Source organism: Protopterus annectens, chromosome 3.part0, assembly GCF_019279795.1.
Source record: "Protopterus annectens isolate FY-2018-M chromosome 3.part0, PAN1.0, whole genome shotgun sequence".
NCBI lineage: Eukaryota > Metazoa > Chordata > Ceratodontiformes > Protopteridae > Protopterus > Protopterus annectens.
The window spans coordinates 504,267,921-504,287,050 of NC_056731.1; the positions used below are offsets into that span (position 1 = coordinate 504,267,921).

At 38.1% G+C, this 19,130-nt stretch overlaps 1 protein-coding gene across 3 annotated transcripts in view; it reads left to right on the forward strand.

Moving 5' to 3' along the window:
- Positions 1-19,130, forward strand: part of CTNND2 (catenin delta 2) — a 6,416,678-nt gene that overhangs the window by 4,795,058 nt on the left and 1,602,490 nt on the right. For all 3 annotated transcript variants that reach the window (XM_044064921.1, XM_044064922.1, XM_044064923.1), the window contains one exon: positions 1,320-1,452. In XM_044064921.1, coding sequence (XP_043920856.1) covers positions 1,320-1,452 — 133 coding nt within the window. The remainder of the gene's footprint in view (positions 1-1,319; positions 1,453-19,130) is intronic.

Genomic DNA, 19,130 nt, shown 5'->3' on the forward strand with positions numbered 1-19,130 from the left:
TTGTTCATACTACCCAGCTCATTTATGTTTTTATTATATGTATATGTGCATGTATATCTTACCTTAAAACACAATGGCTGTGCCCCTGTACTAATCCTGACTAACTTTATTTTCTTGACTCCTGACTAAACTCCTCATCTTTAGAACCTGAAATCTATTTCTTTTTTGCATACACTGATCTACATCTCCTTCTAACTATCTATTAAACAAAAAAAAAAAAAAAAAAAAAAAAAAGAAGTGTACATATATAACTGCCATCTTCCGACTTTCCTGTATCCTTTCTCTCTGTACATTATGATAGTATTCTCCATGTATGTCACATGTTAACATTTTTTTGTGGTTGTTTTCTCTAACTACTGTAAATTTATATGTTACTACTATGCCACTATTTATAATGTTTGAATCTATCTGGTCACTTTATATGTATTTAGCATGATTTTCCTTTATTTTCACTTTTATTTTTCACTTTTATTTTTCACTTTAATTTTCAAGTTTGGAGCTTATCTCCCCTGGCCTCTACCAAAAATGGACATATATCCAGCTGGACTAGCCCGGTCAACAAATGTAAAATAAAATAAAATAAATATATTTATATGGCTCACCACCTACCTGCCTATCACTGCTGCCTCCATTTATTTGTTATTCAGGAACTGGTCTTTTCCCTGCATTGTTCCGTACACTGCTCTTATTCATTGCATACTATGGGTCTGTATCCTGTTCCTATTGGTCAGTATTTTCTTCACAGTGCTTTTGATGAATCCTTGTCAATTCACAAATGGCAATAAGTATTAATGTTATTTAGAATAATAAATTCTGATGAATACCACATTCAGTGAACTATAAGTAAGCATTTGTCTGCAGGCAGGCAAGCAATGGTTGCATGGGAAAAAGGGAAAGTCTGGTTTGCTGGATATTATTTTCAGCAGAATTCAATTAAATGGCATTCATTCATACATACTGCCATTGATCTGCTGTCTTAGTCTAAATTTGTTGGCTATCTTTACAAGGATCCACAGAATAAGTTAATAAAAAACACACCTTTAAAACAAATAAACAAATATAAAGAATAATTTTATAACAGAATTGACTTCATTTTGTCTCTGCAGAATATTTAAGAGATCTTGTCAACAAACAAAATGATAGGAGAACAGCTTATCTTTCATGAGTTAAAGTTTTTTTTGTTTTTTTTTTGGCTGTCTTAGTTCATCGATTCATTATTCCTAATAAAAGTGATGCAATGTAATGTTTTAAATTCTCTGCATGAAAAAAGCTAAACTCCTTAGTCTGTGAATTACAGTGCTGTTATTTTGTGCCTGTAGGGAATTTGGCTGGCGAGACCCAGAACTTCCTGAAGTCATACAGATGTTGCAGCATCAGTTCCCTTCTGTACAGTCCAATGCAGCCGCCTATTTACAGCATCTCTGTTTTGGGGACAACAAGATTAAAGCAGAAGTAAGTTTGTGGTCAGTGCTTAATGTACCAAGATAGTATTTGACATAAGTTAGATGATAAGCCTAATTTCTGTACTATATTTCTGTCATTCTGGCTGTCAGTTTCACTATGAACTCCTTTAAACAATGAGATTGGTTGTGGCAAGTTCATCATTCAGGAGCTAGAGCACATGGTTTGGTTTTGTCACAACTTTCATCATTCCTTTCCTGTTAATTAGTCACAAAAACACTGTTACATTTGCATAAGTGCTCTTTCTCACCTACTTCACCTCTCTGGTATGACTGTCTTTTTCAAGGTTTTTAAAATGAATGACTTCGGCAGTCCTACTCATATTGGCTACTGCTTATTTTGAGCATGTCCAAACCATCCTTGGTATAGTACTGTGCACTGTGACAGTGCATGCATTCTTAATTAGTTTAGCGTAAATATGTAATTTAAGCCTTTCTCTCATTAGTGCTGTGTGTCAGGACCCAGAACTGTACATACCCACTGCAGAAAACCCACAGCATACAGAAGTACATTTCACCTGCGTCCTGATTATGGCACAAGTTTTCTTTTCTTTTTTGATATTTGAGGTCCCATTATACCTGTATCATAATCGCATACCCAAAATGATTTCTCATAACACCAGAGTGCATAATCACCCAGTGTCAAAATTGTTTCATTGATGTCATGGATAGAAAACAAGAAGAATTGCTCTTCAGATTTCTAACTGCAAAAGAAGGTCATCATAGTACCACTGGCCAGTGTGCTTTGAAAGTATGCAACAAGAAATTAAGCTGTTAAAAACAAGGCCAAGGAACTAGATGATTGTAAAGTTTGAAAAATAATAAAAAATTATGGTGATAAGCCAATTAGTAGATGAAGCTATTTTGGGGGAAATGGCAGAAGAAAGGATTTTGCTGGCAAGGGGATCACTGACAATATACACTACTTATAGCAGGGTTTCATTTATTTATTTATTTATGACAGAAATTGTGGTGGGTGGGTTGCAATGGCAAGTATAGAGCATTAGTGTGGCCATTATTTTTGCTACTTCATTATGATTACTCATTGAAGGTGATCACAAGAAATGGTTGTCTGACTGAGGTGGCATATTTCATGAAAGAAATAGAGCAGTTATATAATTCTGATGTAACTGTGACTTGGCAGATGCTGGGGACAGTGTGGTCATTATTTATTTAACTTTCCTTGCAATCAAACACAAATGTGTGCATAAGAGTTTATATTTTTTGGTGACTGGTGTGGAGACATGCTGTTTGTGAATACACAGGGCAGTTACATGATCATTGTTGAAGGGACTGTTGCGTGCAGTGTATGTGTCTTAACAGCAACAGCATTTGGCCATTTATGTCTTTAATTTTTTTAAGAGACATATCATATGCAGTGTGACTTATATGAGTGTTTGACAGCAAAGGTGAAATGCATTTCTGTGGCCATTATGTTTAATTTTACTGTCTAAAACCCCAAAACAACCGGCAAGCCAAAACCAACCACAAGTACTCAAAATACACATTTATTTGATCAAATAAAATCATGGTTGAGTGTTTTAGTCTATTTACACAGACAGCATCAGAACCATGAATGGAACTCTCTGACTTCCTTTTAAAGTTTTCTCACTTCCTCCTAAAGTGATTGAAACAACATAGCCCCAGAAACAACCAATCAAAATGTAATTTCATGACATCACTGATTTACTGGTGAAGTGCCTGCTTTCAAGACTTATTTTAAACTTAAAGCTAAGACGTAGCTGGAAAAAACTAGCAGAAAATTAGTAAAAATTATTAGTTTGGTATTAAGAAAATGCTGAACTAAAAATAAAATACAATAACCTCACATAAAACCAAGAGCAGCAATCACAATATACTGGCTTGTTTTCTCAGTTCAGTAATGATTGAAATGTTATCATTGAGACCAGGTGAATTGGTTGCATCCAGTCTAAGTTGCCAAAACATTTCGCGGTGTAAAACTTTGTTTTGCTAATCCCCAATTTAAGGCACCACCTGAATCTGTTTAAGTACTAAAAAAAAAAAAAACAAATTTGTTGAACCTGGAAATATAGTGGAATTCCTTGCCAGTGCACTCCTTTTGTCTTGTCATTGTGTACTGTAAGTGTGTTGGTATATTTGTCTATTCAAGGCATTTTTGGTCTTGCCTATGTAAAAGTGGAACACAAAGTACATGTGGCCAGATAGACCACTCTTTGTGTTGCACAGTTATATGTACCGCCAGCTGTTCAACAAAGGGACTTGATAACAGGGGTCTATGCATGGGAATTGCTGACAATATCCACATTTCCTTGTGTTCGATAGTCCTTTACTGTATGCCCCTGTTTTTTCTAGGAGGCATTTCATATTAGGTTTATTTTTTGTAATGAAGGTGGGAGGGTCCACAAAATTAATTTTGATTTCCTCATCACACTGCAACACAAACCAGTTATTCCACAAAATAAGTTCAATATCTTTGACATCCAGGGCATAATGTAACACTATGTTTATGTGGTTATGAAAGCCTGGACCATCTTGGCCCATGTCTGTCTTCACAAGTGTATCTAACCCATTCTTGATGATTGGTGCATATTTGTTACTTCTTCCAGCCCACACTTCATTGAATGTCATATCCAGCAATGACAACACCTGTAAGACAGCTCCTCCTATGAAAGAAGTCATCCAGGGTTCCACTTTAGCCCCTTTGCTATTTTCCATATTTATCAACAAACTCCCATCTGATCATGCTCAGATACCTCTAATGCATTATGCAGATGACAGGTCAATCAAATCTTACTCTGTTATACAAACCCTGCTATAAGATGACTTCCAAATCATCATCCAGTGGCTAGTAGGTCAGAAACTTAAACTCACTGCCTCAAAAACAAAAGCAATGCAATTTGGAACCAACCAGCAATAGCCAAAGCACCCAACTTCCTTAATATTTAATATGTTAACACTACCATCATAGAAACTACCACATCCTTCAAATACCTTGGCATTTGTCTAGACTAATTTCGTAACTTTCAAAGACACATTCAAAACACATGCAAAAAAAATCAACACATTACTGTTCTGGGCGAATAAGCTATTGCCTCTTCTGTCCATACCAGCCAAAGCTGCCAGAGGCAAAGGAATACTCTTATCTCAACTCAACTTGAATATGGGCTACCCATTATAATTGCGGCCTCAAAGAAAAATGTCACCACCTTACAAACCTTCTCCAATAAAATGTGCTTGTTCATTACTAATTCCCCCATTAATGAATACCATTGCCTAACTGTTGCCAAAGCTAAATGGCTTCTAGTACATTTGAGAGCCAACCTCCTACTAGGATCACTAAATCACAAAGCCTTTTCCCTGAGACATTGCCCCCACAGATACTTTTCACCAAAATTCCATATATAGTACCAAGGTATCTCTCAATGTTAATCCACCCTTACTAAATTCAAAAAGTAAATTTTCACTGACCATACATTCTCCATCCTAGCACCTAAAATATGGGACTCCATTCCTCTTTCTCAATCCAAGAAATCCAAAGTATTCAGACATCAGACAACAGGTCACGCAACAGCTCGTCAACTAAGCAGAGTGCAGCTGCACCCAGATCACATTAAATGAACCCTGCAGCACTCTCACACACTCATTTATCCCTGTTTCATCCTTCCTTATCTCATCTTGTCATCCCCTTTACTTACTGCCTCTCATTACTCCCACTTCCCTATTCTCTTTGCATCTGTCTTACAATTCTTCTACTTTGTACTCATCTTTCCTCTGCATGCCTCTTTCACATTTTCACCATGGTGGCCTTTCTTGCAACTATTCTCACTTAGCTCTTCTAATGTCATCTTATCTCTGTATATAATGGTATCCTGCTTTCACTGTAGCATAAGCCACCTCAGTCATTATGGCTACATGTTATCCATAAAGCCCTGCTAAGCATAATTACATTTTTCCATCTATGATTTGACGTTAACTACTACTTGAACTAAATGTTGTAGCATATTCTTGCAACTGTGTGTGTGCGTGTGTGTGTGTGTGTGTGTGTGTGTGTGTGTGAGTGTGTGTGTGTGTGTGTGTGTGTGTGTGTGTGTGTGTGTGTGTGTGTGTATATATATATATATATATATATATATATATATATATATATATATATATATATATATATATAGGGTCTATATCAGAACATCGAAGTATTAAAACTTTGAATGTTCTGTTATCGAACACTATTCAGTGAATGCTAAGAACAGCAAAGCTGTAGAGCAGCGAATTCTTTCCTCGGGAAAGAATTTGGTTGGCCGTTTCTGTGGCTTCGCTATTCTTAGCACTGTGGTGGAAAGTTATGGGTTAGGTTCAGGTAAGTGTGCAATTCATTGTACATTAGGGTTAGGGGCGGGTTAAGTGAGTTAGGGTTAGGGCGCGGGTTAGACGTGTGTGCGATAGTGACAGACTTTAAGGTTAGGGGTGGTTTAAGCGAGTTAGGGTTAGGGCATGGGTTAGGTGAGTGTGCGATAGTGACGGACCTTAGGGTTAGGGTTTGGGTTAAGGTAAGTGGGTAGATAGTAGTGTATGTTTACTTTAGTGTAGCTTTAGATGTAGGAATTTAAGTGTATGTGTGTGGTTGCTGTTTGTTTGATGTGCTTGTGTTGTGCGTATGTATTTCGGAGTAGCAAATTTTTTCCATGGGAAAATATTTGCTGTTCTGCATGTTCGATATTTTCATGTTTAGATGTTTTGGGGCCGATGAAATAGCGTTCACTATTTTCATCTTTCGATAATGTGATATAAACGCTCTATATGTGTGTGTGTGTGTGTGTGTGTGTGTGTATATATATATATATATATATATATATATATATATATATATATATATATATTTTTTTTTTTTTTTAGCATATCCTTGTATACATAAATATGTTTTGTTACTTTCTTATGTCATCCTTCTCACCCGGAATATGGTTGCAAATGGTCCACTGAGATCATTGCACTACCCTGAAAAACAAACACAACTCAATAAATAAAATAAATAAATAAGATGGTAATCTAGTGCATGTAGAGACCAAAGTCATAGTTACTATTTTTCAGACCATAAATGTTTAATTTTCTAAGAAATAGATTATAAGTCAGGGAATCTAACATATTAGATAGACCAAGAATGGTCACTGCAGTTAGCTGTCCACTGTCTAGTCATCTTAACTGAGAGCCAGTACAGAGGTCACTGCAGTGTGTTACTGCTTTTTCTGATGAAATGCTGTAAATCCCTTAGCCAGTTACAGGAGTTAAAAAGTTCCTTAATTTGCATGACTGTAACATTTTTTTTTTAAATTTGCTGGCAAATGAGTAAGCAGGATAATCAGCCTGAAGGATTCATCTTTTTTATGTCCGAAACTTTTGAAAGTGACATATGAATAATGCATTGCTATAGAACTCCAATAAACATGTCACATATGCCTGTACTAGCTAAAAAACAGGGAGCATCTGTGTTAGCCTGTCAAAATGCATTATTACCCTGTGGCCAATCACTTGTCTTTGATAAATGTTCAGTGTTAAAGTAGAAATATGAAGAAAGTCCTCTTTTTGCCTAGCCGTGTCACATCCTTTACTTGATTCTGAGCACATCAGCAGATAGCTTCAGAAGAGAGCAAAATCTTCAACCATTTCTGGTCATGCTCTCAGGATTGAAGTCACTAAATAATGATGGACATTTAAGTTTCAGAATTAATTTCCTTCAGAAAATGCATGCTAATGCAAAATGTGTTATTCTAGCAACTTCCTGAGTTTAAGAGCAATATTTAAAATATGCCTCATATTTCAAGTATTTGCCCCCTGTTATTTTTGTCAGTTTTAGATTTTTTCTTTAAGAATATGACTGGTATGGTGAGCAGGTCTGGAGAAGGTTATGCTGGGTCCAGCCTCCTCTTCTCACTGTAAGTTATCCCTCCCAAGCTGAACACCTCTAAATTCACCAGAAACTGTCAGCAGAGGCAAACTCCCTAGAAACAATAGTGAACCAAGCCACCCTGCTAGAACACTACCTTTAACAAGGTAAAATGTCTATCTTTTGTGTAAATCTGTAGGACTTACCCCAAATGTTTAAAGCACATGCATTTAACATTTACTACTACTTAATAGATTTCCAAACATTTCCAACACTGAGTATTGACACAGGTAACAGTTGATTATCCCTACCTTAGTTCTTAATGCAAATTATGCAATTAAAATGACAATAGTAAATGCATATGCAATTTGGAATCTTCTTTCGGCTAGTCACTACAATATTAAAAACAAATAAGATTTGTTTCATAGCATGCAGTAACTTACAGTACTAGTAAAGCCCCTGTGGTGTCCTTAAAAAGAAAATGTGCACTTCTTTTATTTATTTATTTAAGTGCTCCTGCAAAGTTTACAACCATGAAAAGCCAGTGTTTCACTCTTAGACCAAAGGGGATATGTGAGTGATCAAGCGTTTTTTTTTTTTTGTTTTTTTTTTTGGAGCAGTTCATTTTCACATTGCAACTTGAATCTTTACACTTTAGATAGCCAAATCAGAAGCTATTGGAACCTGTAACCACTCTGGAATAAAGACCTGTGGTTGAATTTATTGGCCAAATTTCACCATGTTTAGAACAGAGTTTGACAATAGTCTACAGTGTAAAAATAACATCCAGAAAGCAGAATCCATCTTTATCTAATCGTATTTGTCATCAGATACGAGTATTTTATTTATTTATTTATTTTTATTTTGCATTTGTTAACTAGGATAGTCCAACTGGATGTATGTCCATTTTCAGCAGAGGCCCAGGGAGAAAAGCTCCACATTAAGACAATTTACAAGACAGAAATCTTGACCATATACAATACAGATAATGTCAGACAGGTAAAACATTTCAAATACAGGAACATTTGTATAGTAGTGTTACAGTAACATACCAACATACCCGACTAAGTAAGTTAAAATTTTTGAGTAAAAGGATTAATAAAACATTTTTTTTTTATATAAAAGTAATACTGGACACCTTTGTTGTTATGTGCAGTGCCCTTCTTATTGTAAAAGCAAATGTTAATACTTTGACTGCATAATGTGTTTACTCTATTGCAGCAGGCCTTATTAATCAGAGAAGACTAGCTACCATGTTCCTTGGCAGTACTAAAGCACATTTGAACTGTAAGCAGATCAAGAAAATTAATTTTTACCAAACTTCAATAAGTCTTAGCCATGGAATGAAATAAATGACCTGTTTGGCACTTTCTTAAAACATGCAGTGATCCAAAATGTCAGAATAATATAGAGCACTGAGTTGCATAAAACCCAGTAAGAACAGTGAATTAAGCAGAAAGCACTTGTATCAGCTGGCCATAGATTGTTAAATTCAAGTCCACTGCCTACTGTGCAGTAATTACAAATAAATCTAGTAGTCTCACTGTCCAGTAATACTACAGAGAAAGAACAAAGTTAAAAGTAGAAATAGATGATCGCACATGTCTCTGAACCACTGAGGAAGCTGAAGGAGGCTAAAAGCTGAAATCACAATAAGAGGACAATCTCGGCCAGCCCAAATGCTACCACTTTGATTCCATCACTCACACTAGTCCTGTTCAAGGAACAGGTGTCTAATTGATGTGTTCTGAATACTAAAAATTGCACAGCACTCATGAGACTGAGTCAGCTCTACATATTACTCATAGCAAACAGACAGGATAAGCAAGACTGTACTGTTCAGGCAAGGGATGTTTCCAGATTTAGACTGCCAAGCACTGAACCCACAAAACTGTGGGTACATGTTACAACAATAAACCTTTCTACAGCAAGTTGCTACGTACACAGGTGATCTATACCACACATCTTCAGATAAATATCCCTTCAATTGAAGAAACTGGAAAACAGAGGAAATGGAATTCCAGCTGCACTCTGTAGCTGGGCACTGTGTTCATATATTGGCAACTAGCTTGTGATGAAGGGCAGTCTTACTAGGATAAAATGCTATAAGTACCCAGTGATGGCATTCTGAAGCTAAAATCCACTTTTTCCAATGCAGTGTAAAATGTGTTGGTATTCAGAACTGATACAGCTCTAAGAAGCGCTGCTGTATTCCTTCACTTGTACATCTCCTTTGGATTGTTTGTTTCATAAGCAATGTGGAGCGATGTAAGACTTAATAAACTCACTTGTAGAGCAACAATACCTGCATTCCTACTTAACCTGGTACTCTTCTTTGAAAGGGGCACCAAAGCAATGAATAAGAGTAAAATAGTTCACACTCTGTACCTTGAGCTAGCCAAGGCAATTTGATACAATACCCCACTCAGGCATTATTGACAAGCTCGCTGAGATAGGTGTAAATCCCTACATAACCTGCTGAATTGCAAGGGCTCACAGACATGACCCAAGAAGTCAGGATTGGTGAGACCACCTTCACCAAGAGACTGGTTATCAGCAAAGTACCCCACGGCTCAATGCTAGACCAGCTCCTGTTTGGCATCTACTTCTCAGAAGTCAAAGCTAACTTTCAAGGCCTCTGGCTCACCAAGTTCACAGATGACTGTAAATTGGGAGCTATTGCAAATTCCTTCGAAGACACCAACATCTTGCAAGAGAGTTTAACACAGACAAATTACTGGTTCCAAAGCCATGGCCTAAAACTCAATGCCAAAAAATGCATTATAATGCCATTTGGGAAAGTGTCAACCCAAGTTAATTACTCCATAGATAAAACAACCCTAAGAGTTGACACACAAGTAAGGGCCCTAGGAACATATGTAGACAGCAATCTGGTCTTTGACCAACATGTAGCTAAGACAGTAAGGAAATCATTCTGTGTCGCCCTACTTGTAGGTAAGGGCAAGACATCCAGGTCCAAAGAAGGTATAATACCACTCTACTCAGCCCTTATCAGACTTATTTAATACAGTGCACCCTTTGGCATATGTCTAACCAGCCACTTGCAACAGTCAGAATGCCACAAAGGTTTCACACCAGTAGAATACAGGGCATGAATAACCTGTCCTACACTGATTCTCCAAAAGCTCTGTCTCTGTATTCACTCTGCAACTGGCTGTTGAGAGGGGATCTTTGCCTTGGTTACAGGGACTCCGCAGACCTAGCCCTGATGGATCTGTTGAATATGAGCAAAACAGCAACACCTGAAACACAAGATCAAGGGATCTGAACTTTGTTTGTGAGATAAACAGAACATACTGGTGAGACAGATATGTGCCCCAATGGATCCATGTACTATTGAACAGGCTTCCCATCCACGTAAAACAGAATTCTTTAATGACTGTATTCAAAAGAAACATGGATGGAAATTGTGAATTTACCCTCAGTCTGGCTCCCATGTCCTTTGTAGACAGAGGCTGCCAATAAAAAAGTATTATCCTAGCACCCTTCCCAGACAAATCCTTACTTACTTCCCTAATAATATGCACCCCTCCTCATAAATGCACATGTTACTCGGGACCCAGATGGTTCCCCTATAGATGCACATGACACTTGGGACCCAAATGGTTTGGTGTGCAAGGCTAGCCTTGTAAGGGCACTAACGTTCGTTAGCCTAGTAACAACCCATGAACCTGTAATATGTTAATTTATTAAAGCATTAAAACAAGTGATGAGGTTTATTAATTAGAGTATAATAAAATCTAGGGTCAATTTAAAGTTACTGTAACATGCTTGAAAAAGAAAACCTGCATTTTTTCTTAGTTATGAAATCTGCACTTTCTTAATTGTAAATGTTTTAGTAAAGTTTATTTTCTTAGGTATTCCAAGTTTCATTATTTTTTTAACCAGTAGGTTATTACATATGTTTATTTGAATTATATAATGGCTGTCTGTCTACCCTGCAGATGAATTTCTCACCCCTATTTGTTGTCCTCCCAGTCTTCCCTGTAGCCGTTAAATCCCCCTGCCTTATTTCCACCCCCCCCCCCACACACACACACACACACACACAATGACCAGTAAGCTGAGTGCAATGTTTGCTGTTCTGGATCATTTAGAATTCACTGTTCTATCCACCTGTGAACCACATTTCCTGTGTTGTGCCTTCTTTAGAGAACACATGCTCTTGAGTCCTTAGAGCATGATCTGTCCATTCCTCTTGATAGTATTCTTGTTGTGAGACTCCACTAATTTCATCCCATTGGGATGATGACCAAACTCTAGCCACTCACTCTCTCATTAATATCCCTCTCCAGCTGGTTGAATTTTCATAAGTTTTCTCCAACACCACACTTCAAAGTTATCAATTTTCTGGTGCTCAGCCTTGCTTATAGCTCACCTCTCACAGCTGTGATAAATCTCTATAGACATTTATTAACAATGCAGCGTCTTTGTTCTTTAAAATCTTTTCTCCATTTGTCATAGGTTTCCTTCCAAGAAGCAAGCATCTTTTAATTTCATGGCTACAATCACTATATTCAGAAATCTTTGAAAAGGGAAGATAAAATCTGTCAGTGTTTTCACTTCTTTCTCATATATTTACAAAGAACTGGTATGGCTAGATGTCATCACTTTATTATTATTATTCCTTCCATTCTTCTAAGTGGAATTTCAAGATAGTGAGGAGCATATGCTGCTTAAAAAGAAACTGTACATTTTCCAGAGATGGACAGTCTTTTGGGACAGTATCTGCCATTCCAGTATATCTTATTTATGTTGCAATATGGTGTTAAGCCCCTCAATTGTGTGTTTGCATTACTACTGGACTTTCAAATATGCAGTGGTGCTAGTAAGGCTGAGTCAATTACAGGTTTGTAGGCCAGGCATAGATCACAAAGTAGGAGTCTCAAGGACACCAAGAAAAAGGGATATGTTCTTTAGATGCATTGGGTCACTTTATTTATTTTGTGAATTAGGTGCTTTAGTTAGGCAGCATAGCATGGTGGTTTGTAGGATGACGTTGGTGATCAAGAAGAGGAGAAGGAGTGTAAGGGCAGCACCAAGGATCAAATGGTGGAAATTGAAAAAGGGTAATTGTGAGGTGGAGTTCAGGGATGAGTTAAGACAGGCATTGGGTGGTAGTGAAGAGTTACCAAATAGCTGGGTAACTACAGCAGAGCTAGTAAGGGAGACGGCTAGAAAGGTGCTTGATATCACATCTGGACAGAGGAAGGACGACAAGGATACAAGGTGGTGGAATGAGGAAGTACAGGAGAGTATACAGAGAAAGAGGTTGGCAAAGAAAAAGTGGGATTGTCAGTGAGATGAAGAAAGTAGACAGGAGTATAAGGAGATGAGGTGCATGGCAAAGAGAGAGGTGGCGAAGGCTAACGATAAGGCATATGAAGAGTTGTATGAAAGGTTGGACATTAAGGAGGGAGAAAAGGACCTGTACCGATTGGCTAGACAGAGGGACTGAGCTAGGAAAGATGTGCAGCAGGTAAAGGTGATAAAGGATAATGAGGGAAACATACTCACAAGCGAGGAGTGTGTGTTGAGCAGATGGAAAGAGTACTTTGAGGGGTTGATGTATGAAGAGAATGAGAGGGAGAGAAGGTTGGATGATGTAGGGATAGTGAATCATGAAGTACAATGGATTAGAAAGGAGGAAGTAAGGATAGCTATGAAGAGAATGAAGAATGGAAAGGCTGTTGGCCCAGATGACATACCTGTGAAAGCATGGAGGTGTTTAGGTGAAATGGCAGTCGAGTTTTTAACCAGATTGTTTAATGAAATCTTGGAAAGTGAGAGGATGCCTGAGGAATGGAGAAAAAGTGGTTTGGTACCGATTTTTAAGAATAAGGGTGATGTGCAGAGCTGTTGTAACTACAGAGGGATTAAATTGATCAGTCGCAGCATGAAGTTATGGGAAAGAGTAGTGGAAGCTAGGTTAAGAAGGGATGTGATGATTAGTGAACAGCAGTATGGTTTCATGCCGGGAAAGAGCACTACAGATGTGATGTTTGCTCTGAGAGTGTTGATGGAGAAGTACAGAGAATGTTAGAAGGAGTTGCATTGTGTTTTTGTAGACTTGGAGAAAGCATATGACAGGGTGCCTAGAGAGGAGTTGTGGTATTGTATGAGGAAGTCAGGAGTGTCAGAGAAGTATGTAAGAGTAGTACAGGATATGTACATGGGTAGTGTGACAGCAGTGAGGTCTGCGGTGGGAGTGACGGATGCGTTTAAGGTGGAGGTGGGGTTACATCAAGGATCAGCTCTGAGCCCTTTCTTATTTGCAATGGTGATGGACAGCTTGACAGACGAGATCAGACAGGAGTCCCCATGGACTATGATGTTTTCAGATGACATTGTGATCTGTAGTGAGAGTAGGAGTCAGGTTGAGGAGACCCTGGAGAGGTGGAGATATGCTCTAGAGAGAAGAGGAACGAAGGTCAGCAGGACTAAGACAGAATATATGTGTGTGAATGAGAGGGAGGATAGAGGAATGGTGAGGATGCAAGGAGTAGAGGTGGTGAAGGTGAATGAGTTTAAATACTTGGGGTCAATAGTTCAGAGTAATGGTGAGTGTGGCAGAGAGGTGAAGAAGAGAGTACAGGCAGGATGGAGTGGGTGGAGAAGAGTGTCAGGAGTGATTTGTGACAGACGAGTACCTGTAAGAGTGAAAGGGAAGGTCTACAAGAGGGTAGTGAGACCAGCTATGCTATATGGGTTGGAGACAGTGGCATTGACAAAAAGACAGGAGTTTGAGCTGGATGTGGCAGAGTTAAAGATGTTAAGATTTGCACTGGGTGTGACGAGGGTGGACAGGATTAGGAATAAGTATATTAGAGTGTCAGCCCAGGTTGGAAGGTTTGGAGACAAAGCCAGAGAGGCAAGATTACGTTGGTTTGGACATGTGCTGAGAAGGGATGCAGAGTATATTGGGAAAAAGATGCTAAGGATGAAGCTACCAGGTAACAGGAAAAGAGGAAGGCCTAAGATAAGGTTTATGGATGTAGTGAGAGAGGACATGCAGGTGGTTGGTGTGACAGAGCAAGATGCAGCGGACAGGAAGAAATGGAAACAGGTGATCCGCTGTGGCGACCCCTAATGGGAAGAGCCGAAAGAAGAAGAAGAAGGTGCTTTAATAGCTACATGCACGTGAAACAAGTGAGAGTGTTGTGCTTGTGGTTGTTAGGGTCTGTGGTGGGCCTCCATTGAATAAGTGGTACTACCACAACAGTCCTCTAGTGTGTAAACAGTAAAAGGCTGCTATTGAAAACTTTGAGAAGCAGGTCCAATATGAGGGTGCTTCATACATGGACACACATAGCTTGGGTTTTGTTACCACAGAACAATTTTAGCACCTGTTTGATGGTGATTTCTGGGGAGGATGTAGACTAGATACTTGTTAAAGGAAGTTTGAAAGTGACAGGACTGAGAAGATGGAGCCAAATTTGTCATCTAAAGTGATATGTATGTCTTTAATGCTGGATATTTTTTTGAGTTTCCTTATATAATTAAATAATGCTTTGTGGTTATCCTTGATAGAGGTAGATTATAGTTAGCTTTGTAGGATGATATCTTACTCTGTGGACCTTTATTAACCTCAATGAGGGAAATTTTAACTGGTTAAAATTATTATTTTTTTAGGGCTATAAACAACTTCTTTTTGTTGTAAAGTTTGTTGATAGCCAAGTTCCATCATAGGAGTTTCTTACTAAACTTAGTGTTATATTAGTGGTGAATAGGAATAGAAGTATGCATTTGTTGAGATGAGAGTAGAAACTTTAGGAAAGTGAGGTGCTACTTGACTGTTGAGAGGTGGGACAGTTGAACCAACTTATGTCAACATCAAGTTCAAGGAAGTTTGTCTTGGAGAAATTCCTAGTGACAGAAGGTTTAGGTGGTGACTCAGACTATTTGATGAATACTATGGATGGTGCTCTGAACAAAGATAGTTTGGCAATGCAGGAGGACTGGAGCAAGCAGTGTATAGTATTTGAGGGGCAGATCACATATGTAATTACGTCTAGTTGCAGAGGTTTTCATTGTGCAAAGGACTGTGCACTTATAAAGATAAGGAAGCATTGTGCATATTAGTTGAGTTGTAGGTGTGCCAGTTAATAGAGGGTTAGTCAAGTTCCCTAGGATGATGGTGCTTGAGTCAATAGGTTGAGCTTTGCATTTTGCAGGAATTGTCTACAGTCTTCTATAGTTAGCTAGGATGTGGCATTACATCTTATTTACCAACACTAGGATATAAACGAGCCAAAGGTCATTTTGATGTTCTAATAGTTTACATGTGATAACATTTTGAATAAAAACTGACAAACTACCATCAGTATTGTCAGTTTTCCCTACTGGTTGGTCCAAATGAATGGTAGAGCAGTAAAATCGGGTAAGGGGGTGTTCTGTAGCTGAACTGGAACTAGGTTTCAGTGACAACACAGTTAAACATTTTATTTAGGGTTGATAAGGTTTAAAGGGAAGGCAGTTGCTTATTTAAACTCTTAGCATTGTGCATCACTACATCAATATGTGCTGTATTAGGATCTGAAGTCTTTAGTTTTGTAAGTTTGAGTAGACTGCCATTGCCTTAAAATAAGCACAATGGAGTATGTCTTAGCTAGTATGCAAAAGCCTTTCGGAGAGAGGTGCAGCCCAACCCTGGCAGAGTTAAGCTAGATGCCAGTGAATTTCCCAGGTTTGAATGACTGTGAGAATGTCAAAATTTACCTTAAAAGGAAACATTTGAAGCACTAGTCATGTGATTAGGGTGCCACATTGTAAACATACTATTTAAGTTATTTTGGTGTTTAGTTTCAGTTAAGTCTGATGAATTCTCTGTAAGAGAAGAAAATGCTAAATGAGTGGATTTTAATTCAAGAAATTATTTTCTGGTTGTATTTTTTATTCAGTTTTTACTTTATTTAACAGGTTTTTCTACATTGGGAAGCCTTTTATCTGTATTTATTCTTTTTCTGTCTGGCCCCCCTCATCTTTGTCTTTTATTTTGTATATTTGTACTTGGAGGTTTCCCTTAATATCATCAGCATTCTTGAACAGATCTCCTGTCTTCCCCTTCTGTTGTCTTCTTCCAGATGTTTGTATTGCTTATTTAAATATCTGTATCTTCTTGCTAGTCTCTGAAACTATTTATTTTGACATATTTTCCCTACCTTCATTTATTTTTATTCTTAGTCTTTCCTTGACTACTTGTAAAGCTGTCATAGACAACCATTATAACTTCTTAATCTTATTTGGAATAAATTGTTTGCACCTTCTGCATAATATCACAAACTATCATCCATCATTCTTCAGGTACTCTATCTAACAGGATTATTCCTTAATTCTATCTTTCATCTCCATTACATATTCATTTGAAATATTGCTGAATTTGTATTTAGTTAGCCTGAAGGCTTTTCTTGTTTTCTTTCATTTATTTCTTTATATTTATTTATAATTTATAGCAAATTCCTATAATTCCATTGCCAGATTTGCCACTGGCAACACCTTTAGAACTCACCACTGTCTGAATCTAAGGCAACTAGGTTCGCTTGAACTTCAAAACCAACTGATACTACCCCAACTCACCATTGCCCATAAGATTTTCTACCAACCCAACAGCACTCCTATTCTTTCCAATCTCATCCTGCCTTACAAAAATCTGAATTCCCTGCGCTCCTCTAAGAAACTGCTTGCTTGCATAGGCAAGTCTAATAACCTGGCTGGAGACTCTCTTTTTTGTAACACAGTGGGAAAACACTGGAACCTACTGCCCAGTGAACTAACATTACTTTCTTCCTTGCCTCTCTTTAAACATAACCTCAAAAAACACCTCCAAACACACTGGTTATGCCCCTGTAGCAAGCCTGACTAACCATTTCCCTTTACTAAGTATAGCTCCCTAAATTTCGAATTCCTACTATTCTCGCTTAAATTACTAACACTCCTAATGCATTTGCTACATACTAATTCCTCGTAAGATAAGACTAACTGATACTCCCAAATTTATATGCCAACAAACTCTCTCTAGTAGATTTATTACACTTAATTAACTAACTTCTTTCTCTATCTTATTAATACTGGTTGTACAGCATACTTTCTATTTCTAAGCACGAGTCCTTGTTGTATTTTTATTAAAATCTTTTCTGTTAATTTCTACTTTTAATTCTTTAAATTTTAATTTTTAATTTTTAATGTTGTAATTCTATAATTGCCGGAGCTTTTCTCCCCGGGCCTCTACTGAAAATGGAAATATATCCAGTTAGACTAGCCCGGTTAACAAATGTAAAATAAAAATAAATAAATACATTTCTGAACTTTGCAATAAGAGGCTAATGGTCTTAAACAAAACCTGGAGATGAATTTGGCTTTGCTGACTGCAAAGTATATAGGCATTCTGAATTTGGTATTGACCATTTGGTGGTAAACATGTGTACTGCCATGTTTTAAACTGTTGAAATGTAGATTGATACCCTTTCAGCTTTAGACCATCTGAGTCATAACCTTTTAGTACTAATTGTACCTAAACTCTACTTTTCCCAAGTAGCATGCTGAACACCTTCAGACTTGAGATCTCATCTTCCACTGTTGGTTTGTTAGATCTCTGGCTGCTTTAGTCAATGGTGTTTTCTTGGAGTTAATACTTCAGTGGATTTACATTAACTTGTCCAGTAAGTAGCAATGCTGTTGGATAAATTTACACTGGATATAGTGAATGTGATAGCTTGTGGGATGAGAAAAAAGTACTTAGTGGTGTACATATATGTAGCACAAGGTGTAAACAGTAATGGACAGTGTGCATCCATGTGTTTAAATGGCAGTCACTGATGTCTTTCAGACGGTGCCAATGAGGTATGGACCCAAGAGATAAGATAGCAAAAAGGATATGAATATGGCAGTGCAGGAGGAAATGGGCTGCAGTGTAAGTCACTGTATTCAGTAAAGATGCAATAAACTATCTGTTTGCAGCCATGGGAGGTATTGGATAGAAGCTTTTGTGATGCTACTAGGGAGGCTTTATTGCTAGATATGAGCATTTCTTTTTTGGCTCAGAAAAGACAACAGTATAGTGACAAATGGTGTACCACGTGCATGACTTTCTACGTCATTGGGGGCTGCAGTGTCCTTATGGGTTACACAGAACATCAATACACCCCCCTCATACTTGTACCACTTGTACCACTGTATGTCATGAAAAGTCCCTATCCGTCCATCCCATCTGCTGCAGTAGGCTATTGTGTGTAGGAGGCAATGTGTGTGGTAGCCACACAATGCATGCATGAGGCAGTATTTGTGGTAGCCACACATAGCCAGTGCATGTAGGAAACAGTGTGTCTGGTAGCCACAAATAACCAGAGCCTCCAATGCAACAGTTCCTGCAAATTTTATTTCATAGTGTATATAGTTTATAACTTCATATATTATATAATACATCAGACTCTCTTCACCTTTGTCTGGCACCCATTTTAAAGTTCTGCTATCTGGGTTGCATTACCTCCTGCACATTCATGTAGTTCATCTGTGTGTGTGTGTGTGTGTGTGTGTGTGTGTGTGTGTGTGTGTGTGTGTGTGTGTGTGTGTGTGTGTGTGTGTGTGTGTGTGCGTGTGCGTGCATGTGTGTGTGTGTATGTGTGTGTGTGTGTATGTGTGAGGCAGCTTGTGGTGTGAGTCGCTATAGTAGGGAACATGATGACAGCTGCTGGTAAGTTTTGTGTCTTCCTGGGGGTTTCACTAACTGACATACCATCTGCAGCTGCCGCCCAGATTTTAGGTCTGAGAAGCAATCACTAGGTGCTAGGATAACA